This window comes from Phaethon aethereus (assembly GCF_964289735.1).
Source record: "Phaethon aethereus genome assembly, chromosome: 12".
Lineage (NCBI taxonomy): Eukaryota > Metazoa > Chordata > Aves > Phaethontiformes > Phaethontidae > Phaethon > Phaethon aethereus.
In genome coordinates, this window is record NC_138588.1 from 22,522,501 (window position 1) to 22,547,627 (window position 25,127).

The 25,127-nt window shown below is 42.7% G+C and overlaps 2 protein-coding genes across 2 annotated transcripts in view; both read right to left on the bottom strand.

Annotated features, from left to right (window-relative positions):
- BBS4 (Bardet-Biedl syndrome 4) overlaps positions 1–21,268 on the bottom strand; it is a gene marked incomplete at both ends in the record, with an annotated part of 40,400 nt that extends 19,132 nt beyond the window's left edge. The window contains 3 exons of the mRNA XM_082005442.1: positions 1,846–1,925; positions 19,058–19,109; positions 21,245–21,268. Of these exons, the coding sequence (XP_081861568.1) occupies positions 1,846–1,925; positions 19,058–19,109; positions 21,245–21,268 (156 nt within the window). The remainder of the gene's footprint in view (positions 1–1,845; positions 1,926–19,057; positions 19,110–21,244) is intronic.
- A 1,195-nt stretch (positions 21,269–22,463) lies between these two features.
- Positions 22,464–25,127, bottom strand: part of ARIH1 (ariadne RBR E3 ubiquitin protein ligase 1) — a gene marked incomplete at its 5' end in the record, with an annotated part of 64,296 nt that continues 61,632 nt past the window's right edge. The window contains one exon of the mRNA XM_082005017.1: positions 22,464–24,045. Within this exon, the coding sequence (XP_081861143.1) occupies positions 23,961–24,045 (85 nt within the window). The 3' untranslated portion in view covers positions 22,464–23,960. The remainder of the gene's footprint in view (positions 24,046–25,127) is intronic.

The following is a 25,127-nucleotide window of genomic DNA, read 5'->3' on the forward strand; positions in this document are numbered from 1 at the left end:
ATTTTGGAGAGCTAATGTTGGTAAACAAACAGGTTCTTCTTGGCCTTGTACATCATTGAAAAATATGGGAGCTTTTAAAACCGTGTTACAGAGGAAGCGTTTCAAAGCAATGAGTGGGAAAGAGGGTCTCGCAAGATTCAGACCAAAATTAATAGCAACACAGGTCAACTGTTTCTCAGCTGAGTCTTAAAAGAAAATTAACGGACTTCAACGAATGCCCAAACTACACTGGAATCAAGGGGTTAACAGCAATTTAAGCCCTTGGGGATACTGTCAATACCTCTTTCATTTCTGAAGGTATTAGCCTCAAATAGCACGTTTGGGAACGTCTATGCTTATCACGTATAAGGGCAAGTACCTGGGGCATCCAGGTTAGATCCGTTGCCCCATGTAACACCAGCGGAGAAAGATGGAGACCACCAGAATGCAGCTGAGCCCACCTAAGATCCGAATCACCTTTTGGACCTGCCTGTCACTCCTCGGTGACTGAAGAAGCATCCTGGCATGCTGAAGTTCTTATCTTTGTTTGGACAACCCCAGGCCTCTGGACAACCCCATCCATCACATCTGGGCAAAAGGATGGAAGATCATTTAACCAGCTATGGTCTGGTGCCAAACTCTTCCAACTTTACTGCAAAAAGCCTATTTTGTGAGCTCTGAGGAAAGGCTTTGCTGCCTTTTACTTTGACAGCTACTACAAAGCCGGCCTGCCAAGCAAAAGAGTATTAGCTGTCTTTTCTTGATTTTTTCCCCCCCCACCACATTTTGCTTGCTTCCATGACTGATGAAGATGTGGAGAAGTCGATGTTGCCATTATATCATCCACTTGGTTATCTTCCCTGTTTTCCTGAGCCGTACATCTTTTCTGCACTCTGTGATTCTACATCCCATCACAGCAACAGTAAAAGTACGCAGAGACCAAAAAAATGCCGTCAGATAACAGAAAAAGGAAACAATTTTCTATTTAGATTGCCAGTCCAACTTTTGTTTATATCTGTTTAAACCAAGATCTGAGAGGAAATCGCGCTGCTGATGATACAACCCTCCAGCTCCATTAATTAAAAGCTAAATGAATTTCCCCCAGCCTGCCTCTTTCCTAAGCACCCCCAGGAGTTCTCCAGCAGAGAGAGACAAGTCCTGACCAACCCTGGTGTTTCAGAAGCAAAAAAGTCTCTTCAGATCTTCTTCACGCATGACAGAAACAGAAAGGCAACTCTTATTCCCCTCCTCCTGCCCACTGGCGCATCATCTTCAATAGCTCGTGTTCATTTTATTAGGAAAAAACACTGTTTAATAACAGATTTGCCATTTCCTTAGTCCACTGACTATTATAATCCCAAACAAACAACCACTTCCAAGCTACTCAGCAAAACCAGGAGAAATTAAAGGGTGCAATGCATCATGCGTAAAATGAAAGAATTTTGTCCAAGGGTAACCAAGACCTCGGGTTTTTTTTAGACTTGGTAGTAACGTTTTTCTCAACTGAAGTGTTTTTCATAGCGTCTCTGTAGTACCATCGAGAGACCTGCACTATGGAACTGTGTTGTTATCAGTTTGGAAGACTCTATTCATCACTTGGAGCAAGAGGAGTTTGCAATTCTTTCCATTTTTCCAGTCCCAAAGACATAGTGAGCTCACAGATTGCTCCAGAGAACTGTTGCGCATGAATCCTGAAGGTAGCCAACAATTTGAGAACACTAAAGTTATTTTACTCATATTTTCTCCGGGTCCTCTTACTCCAAAAGCAGTCAGGAAAGAGGGTGGTTTGAAAACTGGTATGAAAACTATTGTTTCATAACATTAGCAAAATACTTCCTAATGCAAAGTCTCAAAAGCAGCTCTTACCTTACACTCATCGTAGTCTCTGCGAACATACAGCAGATAGATCAACCAGTTTTTCCTCTCTGGGATTGGTAACTCCAGTGCTACACGTAAAACATTAAGAGAATACAGGAAATCAGACTGAGCAGCAGAGAAACTGGGCACAGCACAGAATTATTCCAAACAGCCCAATCTGCAAGCACAACTAATTCAAGAACTGCAATTGCACGGGGCAGTGCAATTAATTATTTGACTTGAAGCCTGGAGTGTGGACATATAGACAGTGTCCGGTTTTATTTTACTTCTCAAACTGATGGATAAAATGCGTTGCTCAAGATAGACACTAATAATGCAAGAAGCAGCTTGGAGGAAAATGAGTTGGATTCGCATTTTGGAACTATCAGAAGCAGAAGAACTATCAGGGCAGAAGAATCAAAGGTCTTTAAAATAAATTTCTGGGAGTGAATGAGGAGGAAATGGGTGATACACACAAAAGGAGATTTTGGAGATGTTGCTGGTCTGAAGGTGTGAATAATTTCAAGAGGTCAAACTTAGTTCTTTGAAACTGTGAAAGGACTATGAAATATCACAGGTCTGAGAGACTGTGAAGCTACTGGCAGAAAAACATATTTGATGCAGTGGAGGAGAAAGACTTGTGCTCCGGCATTTCAATCCTAAGGAGCTTGCAGCAGTAATTATGGCAAATCACGAATGGATGTTGCTTAGTGATATTCACGTTGGGTTTAAAAGTTTAACACACTGCTGTGCATTTCATTAAGGCTTGAAATGTATTGCTTGTTACTCCTTCTACGGTTCAGATGTGGGTAGCCGAGAGATAACCATAGCAACTAGCAAAAAAGCTGTATGTTTGCAAGTCAATATTATGACAGAAGCGCAGAAGCGAAGCAAGGCAAGGGCTGGCGCAGGAGCCGGGGCAGCGGCAAGGGCGACACGGCGCCAGGCCACCTCCTCCAGCCCCATGGAGCACGGCACGGACCCGTGGCACTGACGGAGACGCGGGCTCCGCTTCCAGCAACCCAGAGCAGAAGGTATTACTAGAAGTGGTCCGCAGTCCCCTCTCCCAGCCAGCGGCACGGGTCACGGTCAGAGGGAAGAAAGAAGAAACTCTGCAGCTGGAAGGACTGAATCATGTCGGGAGACGTTATCGGTGCAAAGAGTTATTATCTTTTAGAAACGCTGAGTTTTAATCATGCGAGGACTGCCCCTGCAGCTAGTAGCAAACACATTTCTCAAGCATACCAGGCTCTCCCCCACAATTCACACCAAGTCTAGTATCACTGAGAGCACTTAAAAACAACTAGAATTTCTTCTGCTGTTGAAGTTGGAAAAGATGTTGTAAAGCCATTCTGGTTTTGTTGGTTTTTTGTTGGTTTGTTTTGGCTTTTTTTTTTTTAATTTAAATTCCAGAATATCCAGCCAGATTTAGACTTGAGCTGAGATTTAAGCTGTGCACACCAGCAATTTAAGGTCAAATACCTTATAAAGAAGGTTCAACTACCCTAAAAAGAAATAGAAAAATCACAGTCCAAACAAAAAAGTAATCCAGATATGCTAAACTTACAGAAACGCATAGATCAGGGATCCAAATGTTCTCAAATTCTGCTCTGCTGTGTAATATCTGGATCTTTGTAAGTAAGGTATTTTAACACGCATGTTCCCAGATCAGATTAATAAATTTCTGATGACTTCCATGTTTTCCATTTGTCCTTCTTCCAGTGAAACCGTGAAGGGAACAGTTAAGAGGCTGCCTAAATAGCTAAAAATTGATTGAAAAAACACTATTTCATAACCAGTCTGGAGGGCTGCTGTTCTGAAGCCTGTTGAGGGGTTACCTAATTCGTTAACGGATTTGTAATGACTTCCTTGTGTAAGTTCTTACGGGTGCCAGGGTTTGACAGAACATTCTTTTCCAAGAAACACAGCACTTGAGGATGCTAGAAATGCACCGCAGAAAATGGGAAGACTTGAGTCCTCTTCCCGCATAGTGTCTCCCTGTGCTACTATCCGATAGAAAACACCGAAACAGGCACGTCTCTGATACACCTGGGCACTTCCTACCTTCTTTTGTAAGTATGGATTTAAGTGCAGACATTGCAAACTCTATTTAACCCTAAAGATTTCAGTTACAGTCAAAACTAAAGTAAACTCTGCCGTTTTGTGCCTACTGATACAGCTTAAAATTACAAAATCCTGCATCATTATATACAAGGAAAACTGTCTTAAACAGGGATTAACCAGAAGACCCTCCAGACATACCCCACATGGTCTCAAACCATCTGTAGTGCACATCTTACTGGGAGGTTAAAAAGAAATAGGCAGCACCATTAAATATTAAAATATACAGAAAAGCTAGCTGGCTGGGGTGTGTTGCCAGCTGAGATGGGAAAGACTAAATTATGTTAGAGCTTACACAAATGTTCTGGGCTAAGCTAAGAGGACAGTACATCAGCAAGTGGATGGAAGATCAGTTGTTTAATTCCTGAAGGAAAGAGCTTTTTCACACTTTTAAGACCAGAGGGAACATTATACTCCACTCCCACGCTACGGAAACACCTACTGAGAACAGGGTTGGGAAGAAAGAAATGCTGAACGTCGGAGTGAGTGCTGAGCAGAGTATTGATCTGCAAAAGAAAAGCGTAAAACAGACACTGCCTGCCTTCTGGGTCTAAGACTGCAAAAACCCAGAGGAGTTACCTAAAAGAGCTGGGCTGGAAAGAAAAGAGAGAAATCAAAATACACCACGAGACACAGAAGTGAAGAGTGTTCACATCTGCAGAGATAAAAGAGTTTTGTTTCCCCCGGTGATACGCTGAGCTAAGGATAACTATGCAGAATTGGGAAAACACATGGAGTTTTTACACTCCTAAAACTCATTTGGAAATAGCAACAAACCTGACTGAGGGGACATTACTTTCCTTTTTTCTTTTCTTTTTCCCTAAGACAAGGAAATTGAAAAAAGGCAAACAATTCTGACACCTTTTGAAAAAGATGTCTAGATTAATTCATAGATATAAGTGAATCTTACACCTGAATACAAAACAAACACAGTTTCATAGAAAAAAGTTGATGCATTCCATAGAAAAAAGTTGATGCATTCCCCGAGTCTCTTCCAGAAAGTAAATGTGAACAGTTTGACTCCTTCTCTGAAGAAATCCAACATAAACACCATGAACCAAATCTGGTGTGGATCCCACAGAGGACTGAGAAGAGAGGAAGAATGTAGAAATTATGATAAAATCAATATGGGTGACACAGGAACATGTTTGATCCAAAAAAAAAAAAAGGGCTGTGGGAAGTAAAGGATTATTCCCAGGCTCTACTCTATTCAGATGCAGAAAGATGTAATGCAAATTATTTATACACCACTCCAGAGCCACAACCATCTTAACCTGCATTTCTGGTTTCCCACAAAAGCAGCGAGATAGCTATTTCTGGTGTATTTATGTCCCTTAGGTTTGCTCCTCCAGCATGCTGGTAAGGGCTGCCCCAGTGCAAAGGGTCACTGCATTTTTTCTGAAGAAAAGGAAAATACAAATCCTCAGCTCTTTAGGACTCTAGCTCCAGAGAAAGGGAATAAAACATTCTGTGCCTTTCTGAAAGGACACGATTCAATCATCGCTGGTCCTAATAGCCACATATTTTTTCAAAGTTTAATAATTACTCACAGAATACCTAAAAAAACCACACACACAGATGATGTGTGTCACTCAGCTCTTGCTGCACCGGCCTGAACAGTGACGCACGGCTGGATCCGGCCACGGGGGCTGCTACGAGGGGCAGAAGAACAGAAAGAAGTGCCGGCAGCATGCCTCAGTCTTCTCGAGCACAAGGATGATCGGGAACAGTGGAGGCTCCATATGGCATATAATGGTTTGCAATCTCACGTTAATTAGAGCTGGGAACACATACTGCCGCAACCGGTCGCTCAGAAGGTTTCTGCATGGGGAAAGGCTGCCGAATTTGGCCTCACCAGGAGGAGCTGAGCACATTCATCAAGTTCCTCAGGTTGTCTACTTTGAAATTTTCTGTCTTCTTCAATACAGGGACCTTCAGAAGTTCCCCATATGTAGCTAATATGGACTGTATCAAAATGCGTATTTCTTCATCACCTTTTGCAGAGCCCTCGCAAATAATCCAGGCACTGCAGGGATGCAGGGACTACAGGTTATAAATAGTACTTTATATCATTCTAGCAGTAAAAAAAAAAAAAAAAGCCATTATTTTCTGTAAATCAATGTGTTCAAGGGCCAATCCAAGAAAATGCAATTATCCAAAAACTTGGTATCTACAGTGAAAAGAGTTTAGAACTTGCATAATTACCTTTTCTGGGATTACAAAAGTCTAGTCTCATTAAGCAATTGCAACAGCAAGCCAGGCGCCAAATATATGATTAAATACCTCAGCCAAGAGACATGCCAGTTTCTTTGAAGTGTGTTTTGATTGAATTCAAAAGGGAATCCATCTGATCCCACACTTTCTCGGTGGCCAGTGATTGATTGCACAACCTACTTCCAGCAATGTGATTTTTCTTTCTGACAATGCTCCTTTAAGGAAGCCACTGGAGCGGAAAACCCGACAGAATCGGAGTAAGATCATCAGGTTTGTATCTGTGCTGCACTATCATCACTCTTTGCTTTATTCATCCTCTTATAGATTTTCTCAAAGGACTGAAAAAAAAAAAATCAGAGTTATTCCCTTTTGTGTAAACCCCCGTAGGAAATTATTTTGTGCTTGCATCTTCATATTGGGTAATTATAGCTTAGATACGAATGATCAAACAGTGGGTTTTAGATTTAATAAAAGGGTTTTGAAATTGCTGTAAAGAGGAGGGGGAAAAAAAGACCCAGAAGGCTCCTATCAGATTTCATGGGGGAAAAGATTGCTAAAGCACCAGCTCTCCTCTTAAAGAAATTGCCCAGTACAAAGAGACCACTTTTGTTGTGGGCACAGCCAGAGTAAAGTGGATTTCAACATAACTGCCCAACTGTAGCCATCAGGCAGCTTTTCACCTGATTTTCTCCAGCGTGCAAACTGTCAGCTGCCTGGAGCAGTCTAGCACCCTTCCTGTGAAAAGCACAGATCAGCTCTCTGAGGTGGAGAAGGAGCTCAAGAACACATTTTAGTCTCATCAGACTTTAAAAAGCAAAAAAAAAAAACCCCACAAAACAGGTCAGAGTCCAGCTCTTCCTCCATCCCGGCTTATTGTAAGGAGTCTGAGCCGCAGCTCACTCCCTGTCCCTCCGGTTTTGCAGAGAGGCAAAAGACTCAAGGAGACACAAAGAAGAACAGACCAAAATCCGTAACAACCTAAACCACACAATAACATACAGCACAAATAGAGGGTAGGAAAATCTTCAGAAAAGTAATTAAATGAAAGTTTGGGGTGTTTTTTAATTCTGCAGTAGCCTCACAAACCATAGTCCGGATCCACTGGGGTAGGTACCACGTACATGGGTAAGATTATCCAAAAGGCCTCATCTGGATCCTGACTCAACTGTCCCTTTCCAAATCCTAATTAAAAATTGTAAAAATTGTTGTAAAACAGCATTCAAACACACAGGTATTTGCAAAATTAATAAACTCCAGTTTATTAATGATTCAGGTCTCTATTGTAACATCTTGCTATTAGGAAAGAAGAATTTGGTAAAGCGCGTCTTGCTCTGAAGACACCGCAGTGGGAAGCTTTGCTGCGGCGAAGCCATGAGGGAGCGAGGTTGTCATCGCTCCCATCCCCGGGCAAGGCTTGCTCTAACGCAGAGAAGTAGAATTGATCTTTTCAATTTGAGATTAATTTCCCATTTTAAAGTAAGTCCAGTCATCGGCTTAACAGCAAACTCACAACATAAAGACAATTCACCTGCCATTGCAGGAGACCACCCAAATCCGAGAGGCAACACATCAACGTCTTTCAGGACCAACATCCACCCCATCCCTCAATTCCCAGCTTGGTCTCCTAGAGACATTTGCCGACACTATTCCCAGGGTTTCAATTACTCCCCTTTGCAGAGTTTCGGAAGGTTTACTGTCGAGCATAGCTCTGGTTACAGCCCAAAACGAAGCTTGGTGCTCTCACAACCCTGTTAAATAAACGTTGATAAGGAGAGAAAGGAGAGGATGAAACCGTATCTCCTTTTTGCCTTGAGCTTCACAAGCTGCCAATGCGAGGAATTATGCTACCATTTGTAAAACGGGGGAAGAGAGAGGTAATGAGTATCTTCTACACAGAAATAATATTAAAATAATAAAGGCACAAACTCAAATAGCTACTATAAAACAACATACCACTGCCAGGGAATTGTATTTTCCACAGTAAGGTATGAATAACGGATAGAAAGCATTTTTAAGCTCTAATATCAAGGGGTTTAGATTTAAAAATAACAGACTGGCTTGGTATCAGAGGAGCATCCTACAATTCCTCGCTGGGCTGGTGCTCAGACAAATTTAACAAGAAATCCTCTTCCTTACTCAGATGCTCAAAGACTTTTATTGAGACTGTAGCAATATATATTACATTCCAGCTTTGAAAGAAAACTAGTACAGGAACAATGCCCTTCCTACACCCGGATCCATCCTTAGAGTTTGAAAATGGAGACCTAATGTATTCAAAACTCAGTAATGATGAGAAATAACTCCAAAAATCACCACCCAGAGGAGGCTGTATATGCTGTATTTCACTCATCGCGTGTGAGTATACGCATGCATCTGTGAGAATACAGGTGTTTGTGTACACAAATACCTGTAAAATGGATATAAACAAGAGAAAAAAGGAGAGCGCTCTTCGCTGTCACCATTCTCTCCATTTAATCCCCTTTCCCCTGTCTTCCCTTTTGCAGATCGCTGCTGGAACACCTTTAAATCAAACAATAAACTCGTGTGGTTCCTCGTTATTTACAGTCAGCTGGGGTTAATAAAACTCATCATATACAATTCTGGCGCTGGCAAGAAAGCCATAATTCATAGCTGTGATCTTACTATCGTGTATTAATAGCTTCACAATACACAGAGAAAACTGGAAGGAGGCTGAAAAACAGCAGTAGGTTTAAACAAAAAGCAACATTTCTGACTCTACACCTCCCCCTGCAGGAAAATTAGCCAAAGCTATATAAAGAGCTAAAAATTGCATCTTAAAGCTGATTTATATGCTAGGGCGAAGGAAAAAAAAGGTATTTTCTGTTGTTAGTTTAGACTGATAAATCTTAAAGAGTTGCTAGCTCAGACTTCAGTGGTTTTTCTGATTTAAGACATTTAAAGTTTCAAGTTACTCCAAATAAAGATGTTTTTATTTACAAGACAAATACCTACACTGATTATTCAATATAAATGTCTTCTAGTACAGGCTGCTCAAATTTAACCTTAAGGTAAAGTGGGAAGATCTGTAAATAAATACACACTTGTGACCCCCCTGGACTTCCCAGCACCACAGAGAGGTTCCCACTGGCAGAACCAGTCTGGTTACTGGGAAATCTCCATTAGCAGTACAAGGCTGGCAAGATACCACTCTGCAGTCCTGAATCCATTTGATGAGAGAGAGAGGAATTACATACATTAGCACAAGTACATTAGCCTGATCATTACTACACAAAAAATTTGATTCAAGGCTAATATTGCTCGATTTCAGGTCTAAAATTTGATTCAAACATATAACACTGGGGTGAAATTTAGTAACAACTGAGTACACTAAAAAGGAATTTGAAAAAGTATAATCTTCTTTATTTCCTTAAAAAAAAAATCAAAACTGAAAGTCTCTTTCCTCTGCACGAGCCAACTGTGACCATCCGCGCTGACTGCTGAGCAGAGACACACTCTGAACACAAAAAAACCAAGGATCTGAAAGAGCTTTTCCTATTTCCACTTTTAAATGCTACAAAATCTAGGAAAAAAATGGGCTGATTCGCACAACAGTTCTCCAATCCCTGGAGATGCAGACTCTACGCTTGGAGATATTCAAGGATCCCACCCCTTGAATGGCATCCCAACTGTTATCTTTTCCACTGAAACCATTTTTTTCCTGATGCTCAATATCCTAGCAGGTAAGAACGAGCCCGAGCTCTCGCCGAGCGTCTATTTGTCAATGCTGTTCCTAAATAAAGGAGGTAGAGCACACCGTCACAGAGGGCTTTGAATAAAATGGCTTATAAACAGTCTGAGAGATTAACTGGTGACTACTCACTGTCTCCTCCCACAGCAAAGCAGGGATGGGAAGATATTTCCCCCGCTAACGAAGCAACACTGGCTGCAGGCATTCCTAAAATAACCTGTGTAACCAGCTTCTCATTAATTCCAGTATCAGGAGCATGGTAGTTTTGGGATTTCCAGTCTAATCCTTTCTTTGGCTTAAATTCTTACGCTTAGTCTTTTTCTGTCTACGGCGTGAGGTATTTTACATGGAAATCGAAACTAAAATCATTACAAGGCATTTGTAAGAAAAAGCTTTCCTCTTAAAAAAGCAAAATAAAATGACAACAGGGAGAGCACCACAATCCAGCCCCGACAATCTTTGAAACTTCCCACTCAATAGGCAGTAACACCTAGAACCTGTCTTCATTTAATGTGCTGCAAAATAACAATATTTTATAGTTGGCCTTGCAAATGGTTCAGCGTTTCCTACTAGGAGTCCCTGTTTTTTTGAATGCGCAAAATTTTGCAGACTTGTTGCCTCAGGATGACGTTTTCCAGGTCGGATGTCTGTCTCAGGATGAATATTTGCCTGTGCAGCCTTCACTCTTCACTACTGCATGCATGTCTTACGATGCAGACTTTAATTACATGAGCACATCTACTATTACAGGAACACACCGGTATTTTCACCAGGTGCCCTGCCTCCTCCTAATGACGCTGGATATAAAAATGAATCAAGGTCAGACAGCGAACGGAATTGTTGAGAAATATGAATAAAATAGTGACTAAACTACAGGACTTGTGCAGCATTTGTTACGCAGCTTAAAACATCTAAAGCAAAGGGGACAGACCCTGGAAGGAGTTAAGATGCTGTAAAGCTGCTCCTGAGACAAGAAACCTCACTCCGGTTTCTGTCACAAAGTTGGAAAATTCAACCTAACCAGGCTTCCCGAAGGCTGCCACTACATGCCCGTCCATCATTTTTGGCAGCACAACTTGAAAGATGTGAGAGCCGGTACCTCCCAGCCAACGCTCGCTCCAGCAAGCGGGATGGGCCGCAGCCGTTCTCTGGACACGGAGGCGTTGCAGCATACGTGCTCGGTAACTCTGAAAGAGCAAGACCTCAACCATTGGGGAACCCACAATGTCTTCTTGACAAACAAGTATTGTCTGTTAAGAGACTTTAACGTATAATGCATGGTTTGAGTACGACAGGGAATTTATCTATGGCATTTGATAGCTGAAGACAAACGCAACAACTGGCTATACACTGAATAATGGCGATATCTTTTCTTTTAAAAGCCCTCAGCGAGCTGTTCCTTTTTCAGCGCGTCTCATCATTCCTGCGCAACGGATGATGTTGGAGAGCTGGGCTAAAGCCAACATGGGGTTACGTCACTGAAAACTCAAGTACTCGAATTCAAGTTGCACAGACAACATTAATTCTGACATGCTCCAGTGGGATGCATCTCCTTTAAGTGTCTGAAAATTAAGACCTCTGAGTTACTTGCCTTGGGCTGTCTTTAAGTTAAAGGAGAGGAATGTGCATCCTCAGGGAGCGATTCAGCGCCTGAGATAGGTGGCTGAGAGAGGTCAGAGGACTGGCATCAGACGGGCTTTCCGCTGAGTAAACACGGAGCACAGGTGACCTGCTGAGACTTGTTGTACGTCAGAGATATCTCAATTCAGAAAAATGAATCCCACCCTTCCTAAATTTGTTACTTACTGTTTTTATAAAATTATTTTTGAATTTACACTAGGAGATGCCATTTTACCTGTAAGCAGCTTGCCAACAGACAAATGTGAAGATGAATGCTTCAAAATACAAAAGAAACTTGCCTAACACCAAGGACTTTCAAAGGAACTTCAAAAAATAAATTTACAAATTTAAATGTGATCTTAAAGTAATATGTTGCAATTGTACAGTTAGATCCTCTAAAGCTGACCTACTGTACTTCACCCTCCTCCTGATCCTAATCCCTTGTAATATATTTCTTAATTATCAAATTATCAGAAGACACTCAGATTATGCTCGCTTTCTACAAGAGGTGGCACTTTTGTGGCACCTTCCTTGTCTAATTAAGTTTGCAACAGGCTTAAGAAGCAGATACAGATTTTCCTGAAGTACGTTGACAACTGCCAAAAGATGTAAAGCTAGAACTGAAACCGTGAACCTTCTGGTTTAAAAGTTAGGACTAAAATTTTACAGTGGTATCAGTCTTGACAGAAAAAGACACCCACTAAGCTGTCTGCAAAGGATTGCCTGGTCCTGTAATCACAGATATTAATGTACACACACAAGAGGGCAGAGCTGTGCTAGCACATTCAAACTTAAATATTACCGGTTCTTTGTGGTGCAGGGATTACTAGGCTGTTATTTTGGGGAGAAGAGGATGAAATGAAGTACATTGTACAATTTAATTACCCCAAAATGATATTCTTTTTTTTTTTTTAAATCTCGCTATTCAAAACTAGCAGCTGTATCGGGTCCTGAACAAAATACACACAGCACTACTACCCACTTATCGCAGAGAAATTAAAATATCAAATTCTCTTAAATAAAACAATGATGTAATTACCAACTAATCTCTGTTATTTAGAAACAATTTTCTTCCAACAAGGTTGTAGGTTCAAAGGGGCTAAAAATGTCTGGCTTGCACATGGCCAAATGGAAATGAGTTGGTACACACAGATACCGGGAACTGCATTTGCTCCCCCACAATCACGACATTTCCACTAACGTCTTTTCTTTTTGACACACTTAAAAGTATTAATTAATTTAACTCAAGGGGTGTTTTTTATCTGGATTTCTCAGGCAGCTTCACTCTTACAAGTTCAAAGGCAGCTTTGAAGCTGGCTCAAAGAATGGATTTATATTGATTTAAGGAAATGTATCAGGAATTCAGAAATTATCAGCTCTGCAAGTGCACAGAATCAACTCCTCAGGGTACGAAAAGGTTCCTGCTCATCAGAGTGCTCAAGGCATTAAAATACTTGCAGGATCCCTTAAAATACCTGCAGGAGCAGGTCAGTTCATCTGTGGGAGCCACCTGGAGAGAGGGATGCATTTTCGCAGGACAGATTATCAGAAGCCACATACCTACTTCTGCATAATCTGGGAGTTATTTATTATCTCACAGTCACGTTTTGAGATTGCTTATCATCATGACCACTTCCCAACCAGAGCCAATACCAGACAAAGTGAGCTTTACTGCACAGCAAATCAGCACGTGCAATTATTTTTTTATTCGAACCCACTGGCTACATCCTTGTCTTTGAGGATGAGCACCCACACGAAAAGGACGGCCCTATCAGTATTTGAGCTAAATACTGACATGGGATTTAGCTGGGCAAGAATGACACACACCGCTTGGGAATATTTCAAAATTCAATTAAAAAAAAGAAACTAGCCTGGCAAAATACAAAATACCGTGTCATCATCATCTATCCAAAACACAGGTTTCTGTGTGGTAACTTTGAGCCACAAAGAAGAACATCCTCATTACCGCAGAGTTTAAGAAAAGGATACAACCACAGCTTTAAAACATACATTTACATTACACACTTCCCTATTTCTATTACTTCTTTTTATCTGCGATAGCCAAATCGAATCGAATTTTGCTATTACTTACAAAGGGAGACCGAGCACTTGTGTGTTCATCTCTGATAAACCTACTTCATTAGCTGTTTTAATCTCGGGTCAGTAACTTACTTTGTCTCTGAAACAGAGAATGTAATAAAAGCAGAGAGAACTTCCTTTCTTCCCTTTCAACAACTCGCCACGGCCTTACAAAATATTTTTGCTAGTCACACTCACAATCATACAAGACAGAAGTGGAACTCGCCTAAAAAAAAAGAAAAATAAGATGAAGAATCACAAGCCTTGAAACGTCCAGACACCTGGTTTATTTTACACAAGTGCTCGGATGTGAAGTGCTGAGCATGTTAAAATGCCCAACAGGCAGACCTGACCACAAGGTATGCTAAAATTTCTCCCCTACGTCTTGCCCACACCCTTCAGTACCATCTTCAGGAGGACTTAAACAGGCCGAGTAGTACCTTGCAATGCATGCATTTATACAATATTTTTCATTTAATGTCTCCAAATCTTTTGTTAACTGAAAGCCTGCAGCATCCAAATACTGTCACTGAATATTAGACCAATCTTGCAGTTGATAAATGGAAAGAAACAAAAGTCGAAGCGCTTTGCCAAAGGTCACAGTTAATCCAAGGCAGAATTCCTTGCTTCGAGCCCTAGAAAAAACAAACCTACAAAGTATCCAAAAACTATCCCAATGCCCAGGGCTGGGGAGAACACTTAATCCCTGCTAATCCTTTATCAATTCACAAGGGGAAGATGTTGGTTTTGCAAATTATCTACCTGATCCTTCCTTGGGTAAACATAGAGGAGGTGGGTAACAATTCAGAATTCCCCTTCTTCACAGTCTAATGGATTTCTAGCCCAAGTTCTTCCCAGTGACTCAAGTGAAATCTATTTTCTTTTGCTTCCGTGTATTTGTTACAGTATATATATTTTAGGATTCTATCCTGTTATTAAAAAGCCATCACTGTATCTCAGAAAATCTGAGGTCTAATATTTGTGTAGAAATCCAAATGCATTTAAAATTGTTCCATTAGCCTCTGAACTGTTATTAGACTCACATGAGCCCTGAATGTCCTTTCTAAATATTTTTTTTCCACGATAAAGGGAAATAAATTCAAGATACGTTCCATAAAAATCAACAATACAAGCTGGTAAAAGCGCTTCTCTGCTACAGTACTATCAGTTACCAGAAAATTACTTAATTGGCCCGTGTGGCAAAAGGAAAGTGGAAAAATGGGAGACAGCCTCTTTCAATTCAAAACCAGTAGAGCATTTTGGAAAATATCTGATTAATTTAAAATGCAGCAGGGAGATTAAAACCCCATCTCCACAGCCTGATATTAACTCTATACCGCTTCAAGGAACGGAGTTCCCTTTATTCTACCATCAATTGCGTGGGGACAAAATATCAACATGGGGAGAGTTATGGATCTTGATGTAGCAACAAAGGGAATTGATTTTCAGAGCAGCTCTCCCCATGGGGGGTAAAGGACAAAATAATGAATGGTTTTAGCTACTAACGTGTCAGCTGCTGAATAATGGTTGTCACCAAGCACAGCTACAAGACACTCCGAGGGGTTTGCCTTCCGCCAGTCCCTTTAATTTAGATTGCTAGATTTAGAGATTTCTAACCTGATTGCTGCGTACAACGCCTTTCCCCACCACCACAATCCGCTCCAGACCCTTTATACGCTTGTTGAATGCTCATCGTCTTCCCTTTGGGCTGACCTGCCTGCAAAACAGACTCTCTTAAATCCAAACCTTTCAGGCTTTCGCAGCCTAAAAGCCACATGGCGGATCAGCCCTGACAGCAACTAATTCAAGAGCAAATTCTGCCTCTTAACTCGACTTTATTCTTGTTTAAGAGCCGTAAAACCATGTTGCTAAACACTGGTTCTAGGTTTCCATTTTTTCTTGTCTCACGGACAGGATCAAAGGAGCATCCACGGGAGGAAAGCAACGCGATCCGGAAGCCACGCGACTCTTGGGTCACACGGTTCAACGGTACTCAACATATTCTCATCTGCATCACAGGTCAGAGTGAAAATGCGGTCTTCTGGTGTTCCTTCTGGTTAAGCAACAAAACTCACATTTGTCGCTTGTCATGCAAATCAGTTCTTGCAAATTTGCAATCACATTCTCAGAAATACACGTTTTATACCTTACTCCCAGCCAGTACAAGCCCAGGCTAGCTGTTACTGTTTGAATCCAGGCCCCATCACCATTAAAATTAGGATTTCAGTGATGACTTGGTCATACTCCACTACATTTGTGTACGATGACTTTCTTTAGTTATTGCAATACCTGCTCTATTTGGGCACAAATTTTATCCACATCAAACCATTCACAGGGGAGGGGCATATGCTATTACACCATATGGTCTCTCTATTTCATAGACCTCCTTGCACTAATGTTGGTTTCAGGATCTCTCTTACATCCTACTTGAAAATACAATGCAACTATAAAAAGGCAAATTGCTGCAACAGAAAGTTACCACTTAGCGTTTAAAAATGTCAGTTTAAAATAAGTTTAGCAGCACTCTTCTATTCAAACAGAACTGATGCAGATTTGCCTGGCTCCTTAAAGTTCACCATAATTCTCCTCAGCCAAACTAAAACAGGATGAGATACTTCATGAAGATGTTCTAGAAAAATCTTATGTAAAAAAAAAAAAAACCAACAAACCAACCACCTGTCGTGGGAAAAAGATGCTATTCTTTCATGCCACTCTCCACAGAAGCATAGAGAACATCACTTTTGTTCTTTCCCCGCCTCTCCTACGTGCCCCCAGCATCACACTCCCACACAAAGGACGCTGTTAAATCACTCCCTATTACAGATCTTTTTGCTGCCCTCATTTCCTAAAGATTAACGATCAGGCAGCTCAAATCAGCTTTTGCCCAGTGCACTAAAGGCAACACAGTCAAATGTTAAATGACAAAGCACAAAAGCTTCCAAAGCATTTCATTTAAGATCTACCCAAGGTGCACCAGTACTGGAGATGCCTCAATTTACCTTAAGAGACACAACAGGATTACAGAAGTCACAGGCTAGATTTTTTCTTTCTTCACCATAGTTAACCTTGAGTCAAGGGTCGTATCAGTGTAAAAGGGAGATCCAGAGCCACGAATAACCGGATTTCGTTTACTACTTTCTCCCCTGCGAACACTGTGTGAACACTAACGCCAAATGAAGGAAGTAGAAGGAACATTGGCTGGTGATGGAGACAGACCAACTCTTTCACATGGTCTTTGCCCAACCTCAGACTTGCAGCCTTAAAACCTGAAGAAACGTTGGTGGCCCTTTTTAAAGAAGTGTCCAGCTCTGTTTCAGGGCTGAAATTAATGCAAAATGCTCAGTAGGAGAGAAGACTCCTCCTTGGCAGCCACGAACAAGCAGCCCTTTATCAAACAGCAGGCGGGATCTGGAGAAGCAGTCCCATTAAGAAAGTTGTGACTGCTGCAGTTCATTCTCCCAAACAATCAATTTTAAATTGTGCGCACTTAAAAGCAGGAAGGCACTTGACAGTTTAACAAGCAAGCCGACAGAAGCATGACAGCTTCTATCCAGCACACCTCCACGGCTTGTTTGTAAGGCTGATGGACCCATCTTTCTTTTTCAGCTATTCCATTTGCTCATGAATTATGCAGAGTTGATTTAATAGACTTCAGCCCGCCAGGAAAAAGCGCTGGAACGATAGCCCATCTCTTGGCAAACACCGTCAGCCTAATCCCCCTACAGATGTTTCATTTAGAGAACTGGAAGCGTGTGCTGTCCTGTAAAAACAGATAGAAGACGCAGCCTCGCAACCCACACGGTCAGCACAAATATCATAGATGGGACACGCATGACAAGGCAGAGCAAGGTGGAGGTTACTGAGGATGAGGAGATCAGTCGTAATCTTTATAGAAAAGGATGGAGACGAACCATCTCGCTAAGGAGTGACTCGATGCCTCCATGGAAGCCATGCTAATTGGTTCAAAGTAAAAGCTGTCCTTACTTTAAAAGAGTTGGCAGTCAAGAGAAAAAGTAAATTTTGGTTTTATTTTTACTTGCATACAGGCCTGAAGCAGTAGCAATCGTTTCGTCTCAGCTCTGGGCAATGTACAAAAGAGGCTTGGACTTGTGCAAGCCGACAGCTGTAGGTCTACATCAAGCATCATCTCCAGGATAACAATATTTTGCTCAAGCGCTGGAATTCTGCTGCCAGGAATAGGGACTACATGATGTTAGCCTGACCTCCTCAAAAGAAAAGCAAAGTGGATTTTCCAGCTTCCCAGGGCCTACATCCAAAATGCAGAACTTCACCTTTAGGCAGAAACTATGACGTAGTACCCAGTTGCCCAACAAGCTCCTTTTTAAAGACAGCATTGTCACCAAGGCAATCTCCATCACAAGGAATTTAGAAATAATGGCAGATTTCCTCCCAAAGCATACTCTGACAGGCACATCACACACTCAGGGTAGAAAAAGGCCAAAGCACAGGGCTCCCCAACTGAGCTTCCCTGAATTAAAAGGCAAGGGAAAAAGAGGACTGCTTCTGACTTGCACTGTAAGTGTACTGGGGTTCTAGCAACATTGCAAAGTTCACTCTTAATTATAATCTGAATTGATGGGGCCCTCTGAACACTCGAGAAAGGGAAATCCACAAAAAACCTCCATCAAACCCCAAACCTCACCTTAGGTAGGTACAAAAGCCTCTACAGTGAGCAGATCCCCATACTAGGAACGTGAGCACAGTCCTGCAGAGAAGGAAACGCTCATTGTGTGCACTGGGACAAGTCTCACGTCGCAAGAGCTAGGGAAGAGGGGAAAGGAGAGGCTCCAACATCAAATTGTGCTGCAGGCTTTAGTGAACCCCTTACAAAACATCAGGCTTCAGTCAAACGTTTTGAACTGATAACTGAAATTGCTCCTGCTCAGTTCAGAGTCAACAAAGATTTCAAAACAACAACTCAGACTGAGTTAAGTAATTCTCGCTTTCAGTACGAAGAAAAAAAAACAAAACCAAACAACCTATAGTTAAAAACAGTTAGGTGACTGGTTTGATCTGCCTTGCACATCTCTTTTACTTCAAAACTTAGAAAATGCAACATAAGAAATTAACAAGAGACAACCTTGGTTTTCCAAGATCATTTCTACAGCAAGACATTATTCTGAAGAACCTAAAATGAAAAAAAACCTCTTATTATCTAAGAAGATAAATGACTATCAAACTCATTAGCAGACCAAGAAGTACGTACACAATAAAACAAACAATTGCTCAGATCATAAGCAAACATGATGGAGGCTGCAGGTACTCTAAGGCAGCCAGAAACAGCACTAGCCAGCTACCTAGAAAAAAGTATCTGTACTCAGCAGCTTACTAGATAGTCTAGTCTTTTCCCAGTGGACATTTATTTCCTACTAGAAATAAATACTTACAGCGCACACGCTATAAAAGAAATCTTAAAGTCAACCTGTACAAGAAACACAATCACATTTTCAAACAAACCTTTTTTAGGATGGGGTTTTGGAGGTCCTGCAGTCACTGGCAATGAAGAAACCTGAAAAGACAGAAAAGAGGAGTATTAAATATACCAGGCAAGGTTTCCTGACAATCTGTTCCAGAAAATAATCAGAAAGGACAACTGGCAAATCCCAAAAGAGGGCATCATTGCTGCTAGACAAACTCTGCCCTGCCAAGCGCTGTTCTTCCCTAGCTATAGCTACGTAGAGATTTCTGTTTGCCAGGTAGATTAAACAAACCCACTCATTTTACACCACATTCCTCTTCCGTAGGCTCAATGCTACTTATTAGGAATCCAGAAAGCAACCATCACGTTGTAAAAAACAAACCTCGAGCATTTAAGATGTTACTTAGAGATCACACAGGAAAATGTCAAAAGCGTTTATTAGAAAATATTTATAAAGTTAATTAGAACAAAGTTGTTCCTGGGGAAAGAGAATGAAAATAACAGATAGCCTCTGTATGGATTTACACCTCAAAGATATGCACAAGGCTGTGCAGGATCAGACCCTGCCTGAGAGAAGTTCACTTCAGAGAAAGACTAGTTTTACAGTGCACCTCAAAATAGTTTTGGGTCATCCTTAAAGGATTTATTTGGGGGCAAGGTGACTTAATTACATACCCAGCCCGCTGCCTTTCCTTAGTTGAGAAATGACAAGTGCAAGTCACCCAGCATGACAGGAGAGAAAGCCAAATGCCCTTTTCCCAGCGCGCTGTGTGGTAGCGGGTGCATTCTCAACATACTTGCAAGGTCCCTAACCGATTCTCACCGCTTTTGACAGGAAGTTTAAGTACTCTTAGCGAAGATGCAGTCTTCTTACAGAAAATGAATGTATGCATTGGAATAGAGGGAGCAAAACAAAGGCACATCTAGGGCAGATGGCTGAGGAAAAGCTTTCAGAAAACCATGGGTGTCCGTGGGTGTGTGGGCGCAGCAACGTCCCGTTGCACGGCAGGCAACAAACCTCGACCTGCCCAGAGCTTGCAGACAAGCCAATACCCAGCCCATTGAAAAGAAATGCATTTTATACTTTTTTTTTTCTTATTTTGCCTCAAAAATCAAGCATTTACAGAAGAGAAACATTATTACACAAGGGAAGTGTTTTTGTCTTCCGATTCTTCTTGGGGAAGAGACATTCCTCACACTCTGACACAACGCAGGATTTCATAGACTCGTGTTGCCTCCCCCTTCCTTAATAATCAATTTTTTAAAGCAAAGATTCAGTTTACTGTTATTCCTTGTAAAGTTTTGGCAATGCTTTCTAGTTCTGCTCTCTTTTTTTATTGGGTCCTCCCTCCTGGGGAGGACCAGAACTTGTACAGTATCTGAGGTATGGAAAACAAGCTAGATGTACACGGGAGAGGCTTTTACCAACTTTGTTTCTTAATAATTTCTAACATTTTATTTGCTCTTTATTCCTATTGTGAAAAGCTGACTTGATATTTTCACAGAATTAACCAACACTAAAAATTCCTTCCTAAAGCAGCAATAACCAGCACAAAGCCCCTCACTTTTTTAATATAGTTGCGCATTTATTTTAATCTCTACACATCATTCCCATTCTAAGTCCTATCACTCAGCACTGTTAAGACTTTCCTGGAGTTTCTGACATCTCCTCCTCACCTGAATAACTTTCTAGTCATCCTTTTGTCCAGGTCATTTCTAGATACACTGAACACCACCACAGGCCCGGTACAGAACCCTGCAGGGCTCCATTAAGAGCCACCACACAACAAAAACAGCATTTATTCCTTCTTTCTACTTCTCACCTTTAATCAGATATTGATCCATAACAGTTGTGGTTGGGGTTTTTTTTGCCTTGTTCCAAGAGCATTTAAGCTTCCTAAAGAGCATTCGACACCAAGAAATCAGGCTGCACGATGCAGCCTGCTCAGCAGGAACGAGGGCAATTTTGCAGGAGGACCGAAAGCGAGCTGCGACAGATGTTGAGAAACGCTTAGATTTCACGAGATTACCCCAAGAAAAGTCAGAATAAGGCTGAATTTCCATTATGCTTTCGACCCCAAGTGCGCAAAGATTAAAAACTCGCGTTTAAAAGCATCTCCCGCCGCCGCCCCGGCCTCCCCTCGCCCCGCAAGCCCTGCTCGGTCCCATTGCAGCCCCCCAGCGCTCCCGGGGCCCGGGCAAGAGAACGATCGGCGGCCTCTCACCGGTGCGGCCTGCAGCTCCGCCATGTCTCCGACAGCGGGAAGAAGCGCCCCGTTACCACGGTTACCAACCGCCCCTCTCCCTCTCTCCCCCCGCCTCCCAGCACTTCCGGGACAACCATAGAGAAGCCAGGCGCTGCGCCCGACGGGAAGACGGTGGTGGCGGCGGGAGGAGCTTGTACCCACCGCGGCGTTTCGCCATGAAAAACACCAAAGTAACTAATGAAATAGTAAAACGTACGTTTGTTAGGAAAGGTTTATTCGGTTCCCTCGCGGTGGACGGTGGAGGAAGGCCGCGAAGGAGGAGGGCCGAGCCGGCCTGAGGAGGCCCCGGCTCCCTCCTCACACAGCCCGGGCTCCCCTCAGCCCCCGTATAGAGCTACGGGCCCTCAGGGGGCCGGGGGTGGTTTTTTCTCTCTGTTTTCCCCAGAGGAGGGCTGCAGAGCTGCCCGCCGCAGCGAGTGGTAGCGGGGTCGGTGTCCTTACCCACAGGCGAGTGCCGGGGGAGCGTTTGAAGGCTGGAAGAGAGGCACGGCAGCACGTTGCTCCCACAGAACAGGGTTTTAACGAGCATTCGCTTAAGCTTTTATCAACAGCCATCAAGATTGAACACGCTATGGACCAGGTTTCCTTCAGGTTGGAGCCTGCCCGCATCCTTCCTATATTCCATTTGGGGAAGATGGAGTAAAAACCCAACGCCAGGTAGACTCCAGGCTTCCACTCGCCCAGCCCAGCACCTGCCAGGCTTTCAAAAGCATTTTAATACATGGAAGGGGGAACTTTTGTGAGCAAAGAGAAAGCCAACTAGCCCCTGCCTGCAGGTAGAGGCCAACAACTGGCAGCACAGACCTCCGTCCCACCCCTCACGAGCCGTGGCTGGACAAGCACAGGGAAACCAGCTGCAGTGCAGATACTCTCACATGCAATTCCCCAGGGTAAATAAACCCCTGTGAGGGGAGCTGAAATAGAAGGCAGGTACGGAGGGACAAAACTGTGTTGGTATTTGTCAGCGAGGGAGCCGAAATGATGCAGGTGCCAGCTGCAAACAGCATTTTGCATTACAGGCCTGCCTGCGATCCACCTTTTTTTAATTCGCCCCTTTGCAATTTATTCCCCCTTGAAGCTGGCAGAGTGGGAGAAAGCTTTTGAGGAGACTAGCCTGGCGAAAAATACCACAGAAGGAATTCCTATACAGGAGTAAATTTAATAAAACCACCACCAATTGTTTACTTTAACATAGCTCTTGTTACAGAAATCATAAAAATGGACTCAGTAGCTAACTCATTAGTTCTTTCCCCTTTTAATTGAAAAATACCCTGCTGATTTTAACTTCTACTGCACTAGATGGAGTGTTAAATATTTGCCAGGACAGTATGCCCAGTAATTGAGCCCAAAACAAACACAAAGACAATTCCATCATCTTTCCTTTTCAATGTCACGACTTGTTATAATGTAAGTGAAACTTAAACAGCAAGAACGGTCCATTTGACAGATGAAAGGGGGAGGGAGAGGAGATCCACAGCCAAAATCTTTCCAGAAGTCTTTTGAGAAGTGGTGCAAAATACCCCTTCCTTTTCCTGCCTGAGAATTAAAAATAAAATGCTAAACACACACACACCCCCTCCTCTGGGTTCGTGGTGGGGAAACAGCTGAGGTGGATTTGGGCAGGTAGCAATCCAGGGGCCAAAAAAAGAAAAGGCAAAGCATCCCGAATCACGGCATAGGGCGGTCGCTAACGCAACGTACACCGGGTTACCGAGCATCAGGAGCTGCGCGCGAGGGGACAGGTCTGTCGCCAGCAATGGCTACACACACACAAAATTGACGTAAAGGAAGTGCAGGAAGAGCAGAAAACCAACTTCTCTGATAAAAGCCTTCAAAAAAAATTAATAAAATACTCACTACATCAGCACACGCTTCCCCCACCCCATCCCAGGGAAAATAAAACAACAAAAAAAAAATCAAACTGAAAGAAAATGCACAGCAAATAGACATAATCTTGAAGATTTTTAAAGAATAAATATTTTTTTGTAATTAAACATTATGCAAACACGTGCCACGCTTGCTCTTTGTCCATGCATATGCGCTATATACAACTTTGAAAAATACTGTGTTGTCCTCTTTTTGTTTTAAAAGTCATATACAAAGTTTTTGTTTGGTTTTTAGTTGGTTTTTTTTTTCCCTTGCTGTGTACCCCCCCCTCCTCCCCTCCCCAAGATTCATCTTCACATGAGCCAATCGACATTCATCCGTGTACTTGGGTGGCAGAGAGGAGGAGGAGGGCGGGAGAGCCTTCCCCCTCTTACCAAAGTACATCAAAATGGCTGGTTTGGACATGAAAAGCAGTGTCAAGATAAATTTCATCTGTACTACACACAGGAAAAGAAAGATTAGAAAAGAAAAAGGAATCGGCTTGGAGAATGAAGCTACGTTACAAGTTAAAGTTGGAGGGTTTTGTTGTTTGTTTTTTTTTTTTTTTTAGTGCATCTGTCACACTCTTATTGGCCACCTAGAATACTGTTGTACAATGGTTTATCTACCTTGGGTTTTTTTTTATTACAATATAATTTACTTAAATTTTCTGTTAACAAAACAGAATCCCGGTACTACAGACCAGCGGTGTAACAGGCGTAGTAGCGCCTTGTTGTGTGTTTTATTTGAATTGCATGAGCAGTCTAGATGGTAAAGGTTTCAGAGTTCGTTTTATGCGGGGCCAGTCTCAGTCCTCGATGTACTCCCACAGGTCTTTCTCGTAGCCTTCATGCACATGCTGCAACAAAACCCTTCGTCGACTCTCGCAGTATCTGCAGCAAAGGGGGACAAGCACAGAAAAGGCACATTAGGAACCACAGCTCATCCCCAGCATCAAGTAATGCAAACCTACATTAAAGCCTCGCTTCTGAAAGAGATCCCCCGAGAAGGGACTTTGTAGCCTGTTAACGGCGCTAATTAAGACTTCAGTTACTCCAGTCACTCAACTCCAGGTCCCCAGCTGAAAAAACAGCATGCAAATTTAGATTTTCCCCATGCAAAAGTATCCCCAAAGCCCCTCCAGCTGAGAAACCTCCATTAATAACTGAAAAAGGAAGAAGCAGCAGCTGCAATTTGCAAGAAGCCAGAGCACAGGTTAGCGGCGACACCTGAAACGGGACAAAGCTCTCCTCAAAGGTGGGCTGGCACCTGCTCACTGAGCCCTATCAAGACAAGAAAAATCCAGGAGCTAGCTGGGCAAAACCTGACCCGGTTTTATTCCCCTCCAAAGCCCCGGTGGAGATGGAAACAGTCAAACTGGCTACAAAAAGGGTTACGGGTCTGGCTGGAGTGCAAGTTTTACCTCGCATCGCAACTCCTGGCTCTCAGACGGGCACTACGCCCTGCAGGGTCTTCCCACCTATGCTCATTTAAACAAAGCTGCAAATAAAACTGACCCCAGAGTTCGGTACAGTCCTACCAGCATCAATGATACTGAGGAAAAGTGATATCATAGGAACGTATCAAAAGATGCCATGTTCATTTCGGGTGCGTTAGCCAACTAAAAAGATAAAAAGCAGAGAAACATTTAAAGTATTCAGGTTCCAAGAGCAAGTTATAAATAAGCAGCAGGAATTTCTGGATTAAACCCCTTCCAGCAGTGATGCCAAAGCCTAAATCGTCTTTAAGCACACGGGGGACAAGACAAGTCTTAGTAACAGCTCCCAAGGCCCCAGGCACAGCTGTGTAGCAGGTTCATGGTTCGGCAGCGCCCAGCCTGGAGCGGTGTGCTGGAACGTGAGAAACTGGAACCCAGGAGCCAACTGCCGAGTTCCCGGTTCCATCTGGGAACTGTGCGGTTCACGTTCCGGGCACGCACATCGGCCAGGACAGCATCTGAGGGGCTCTCGCAGCC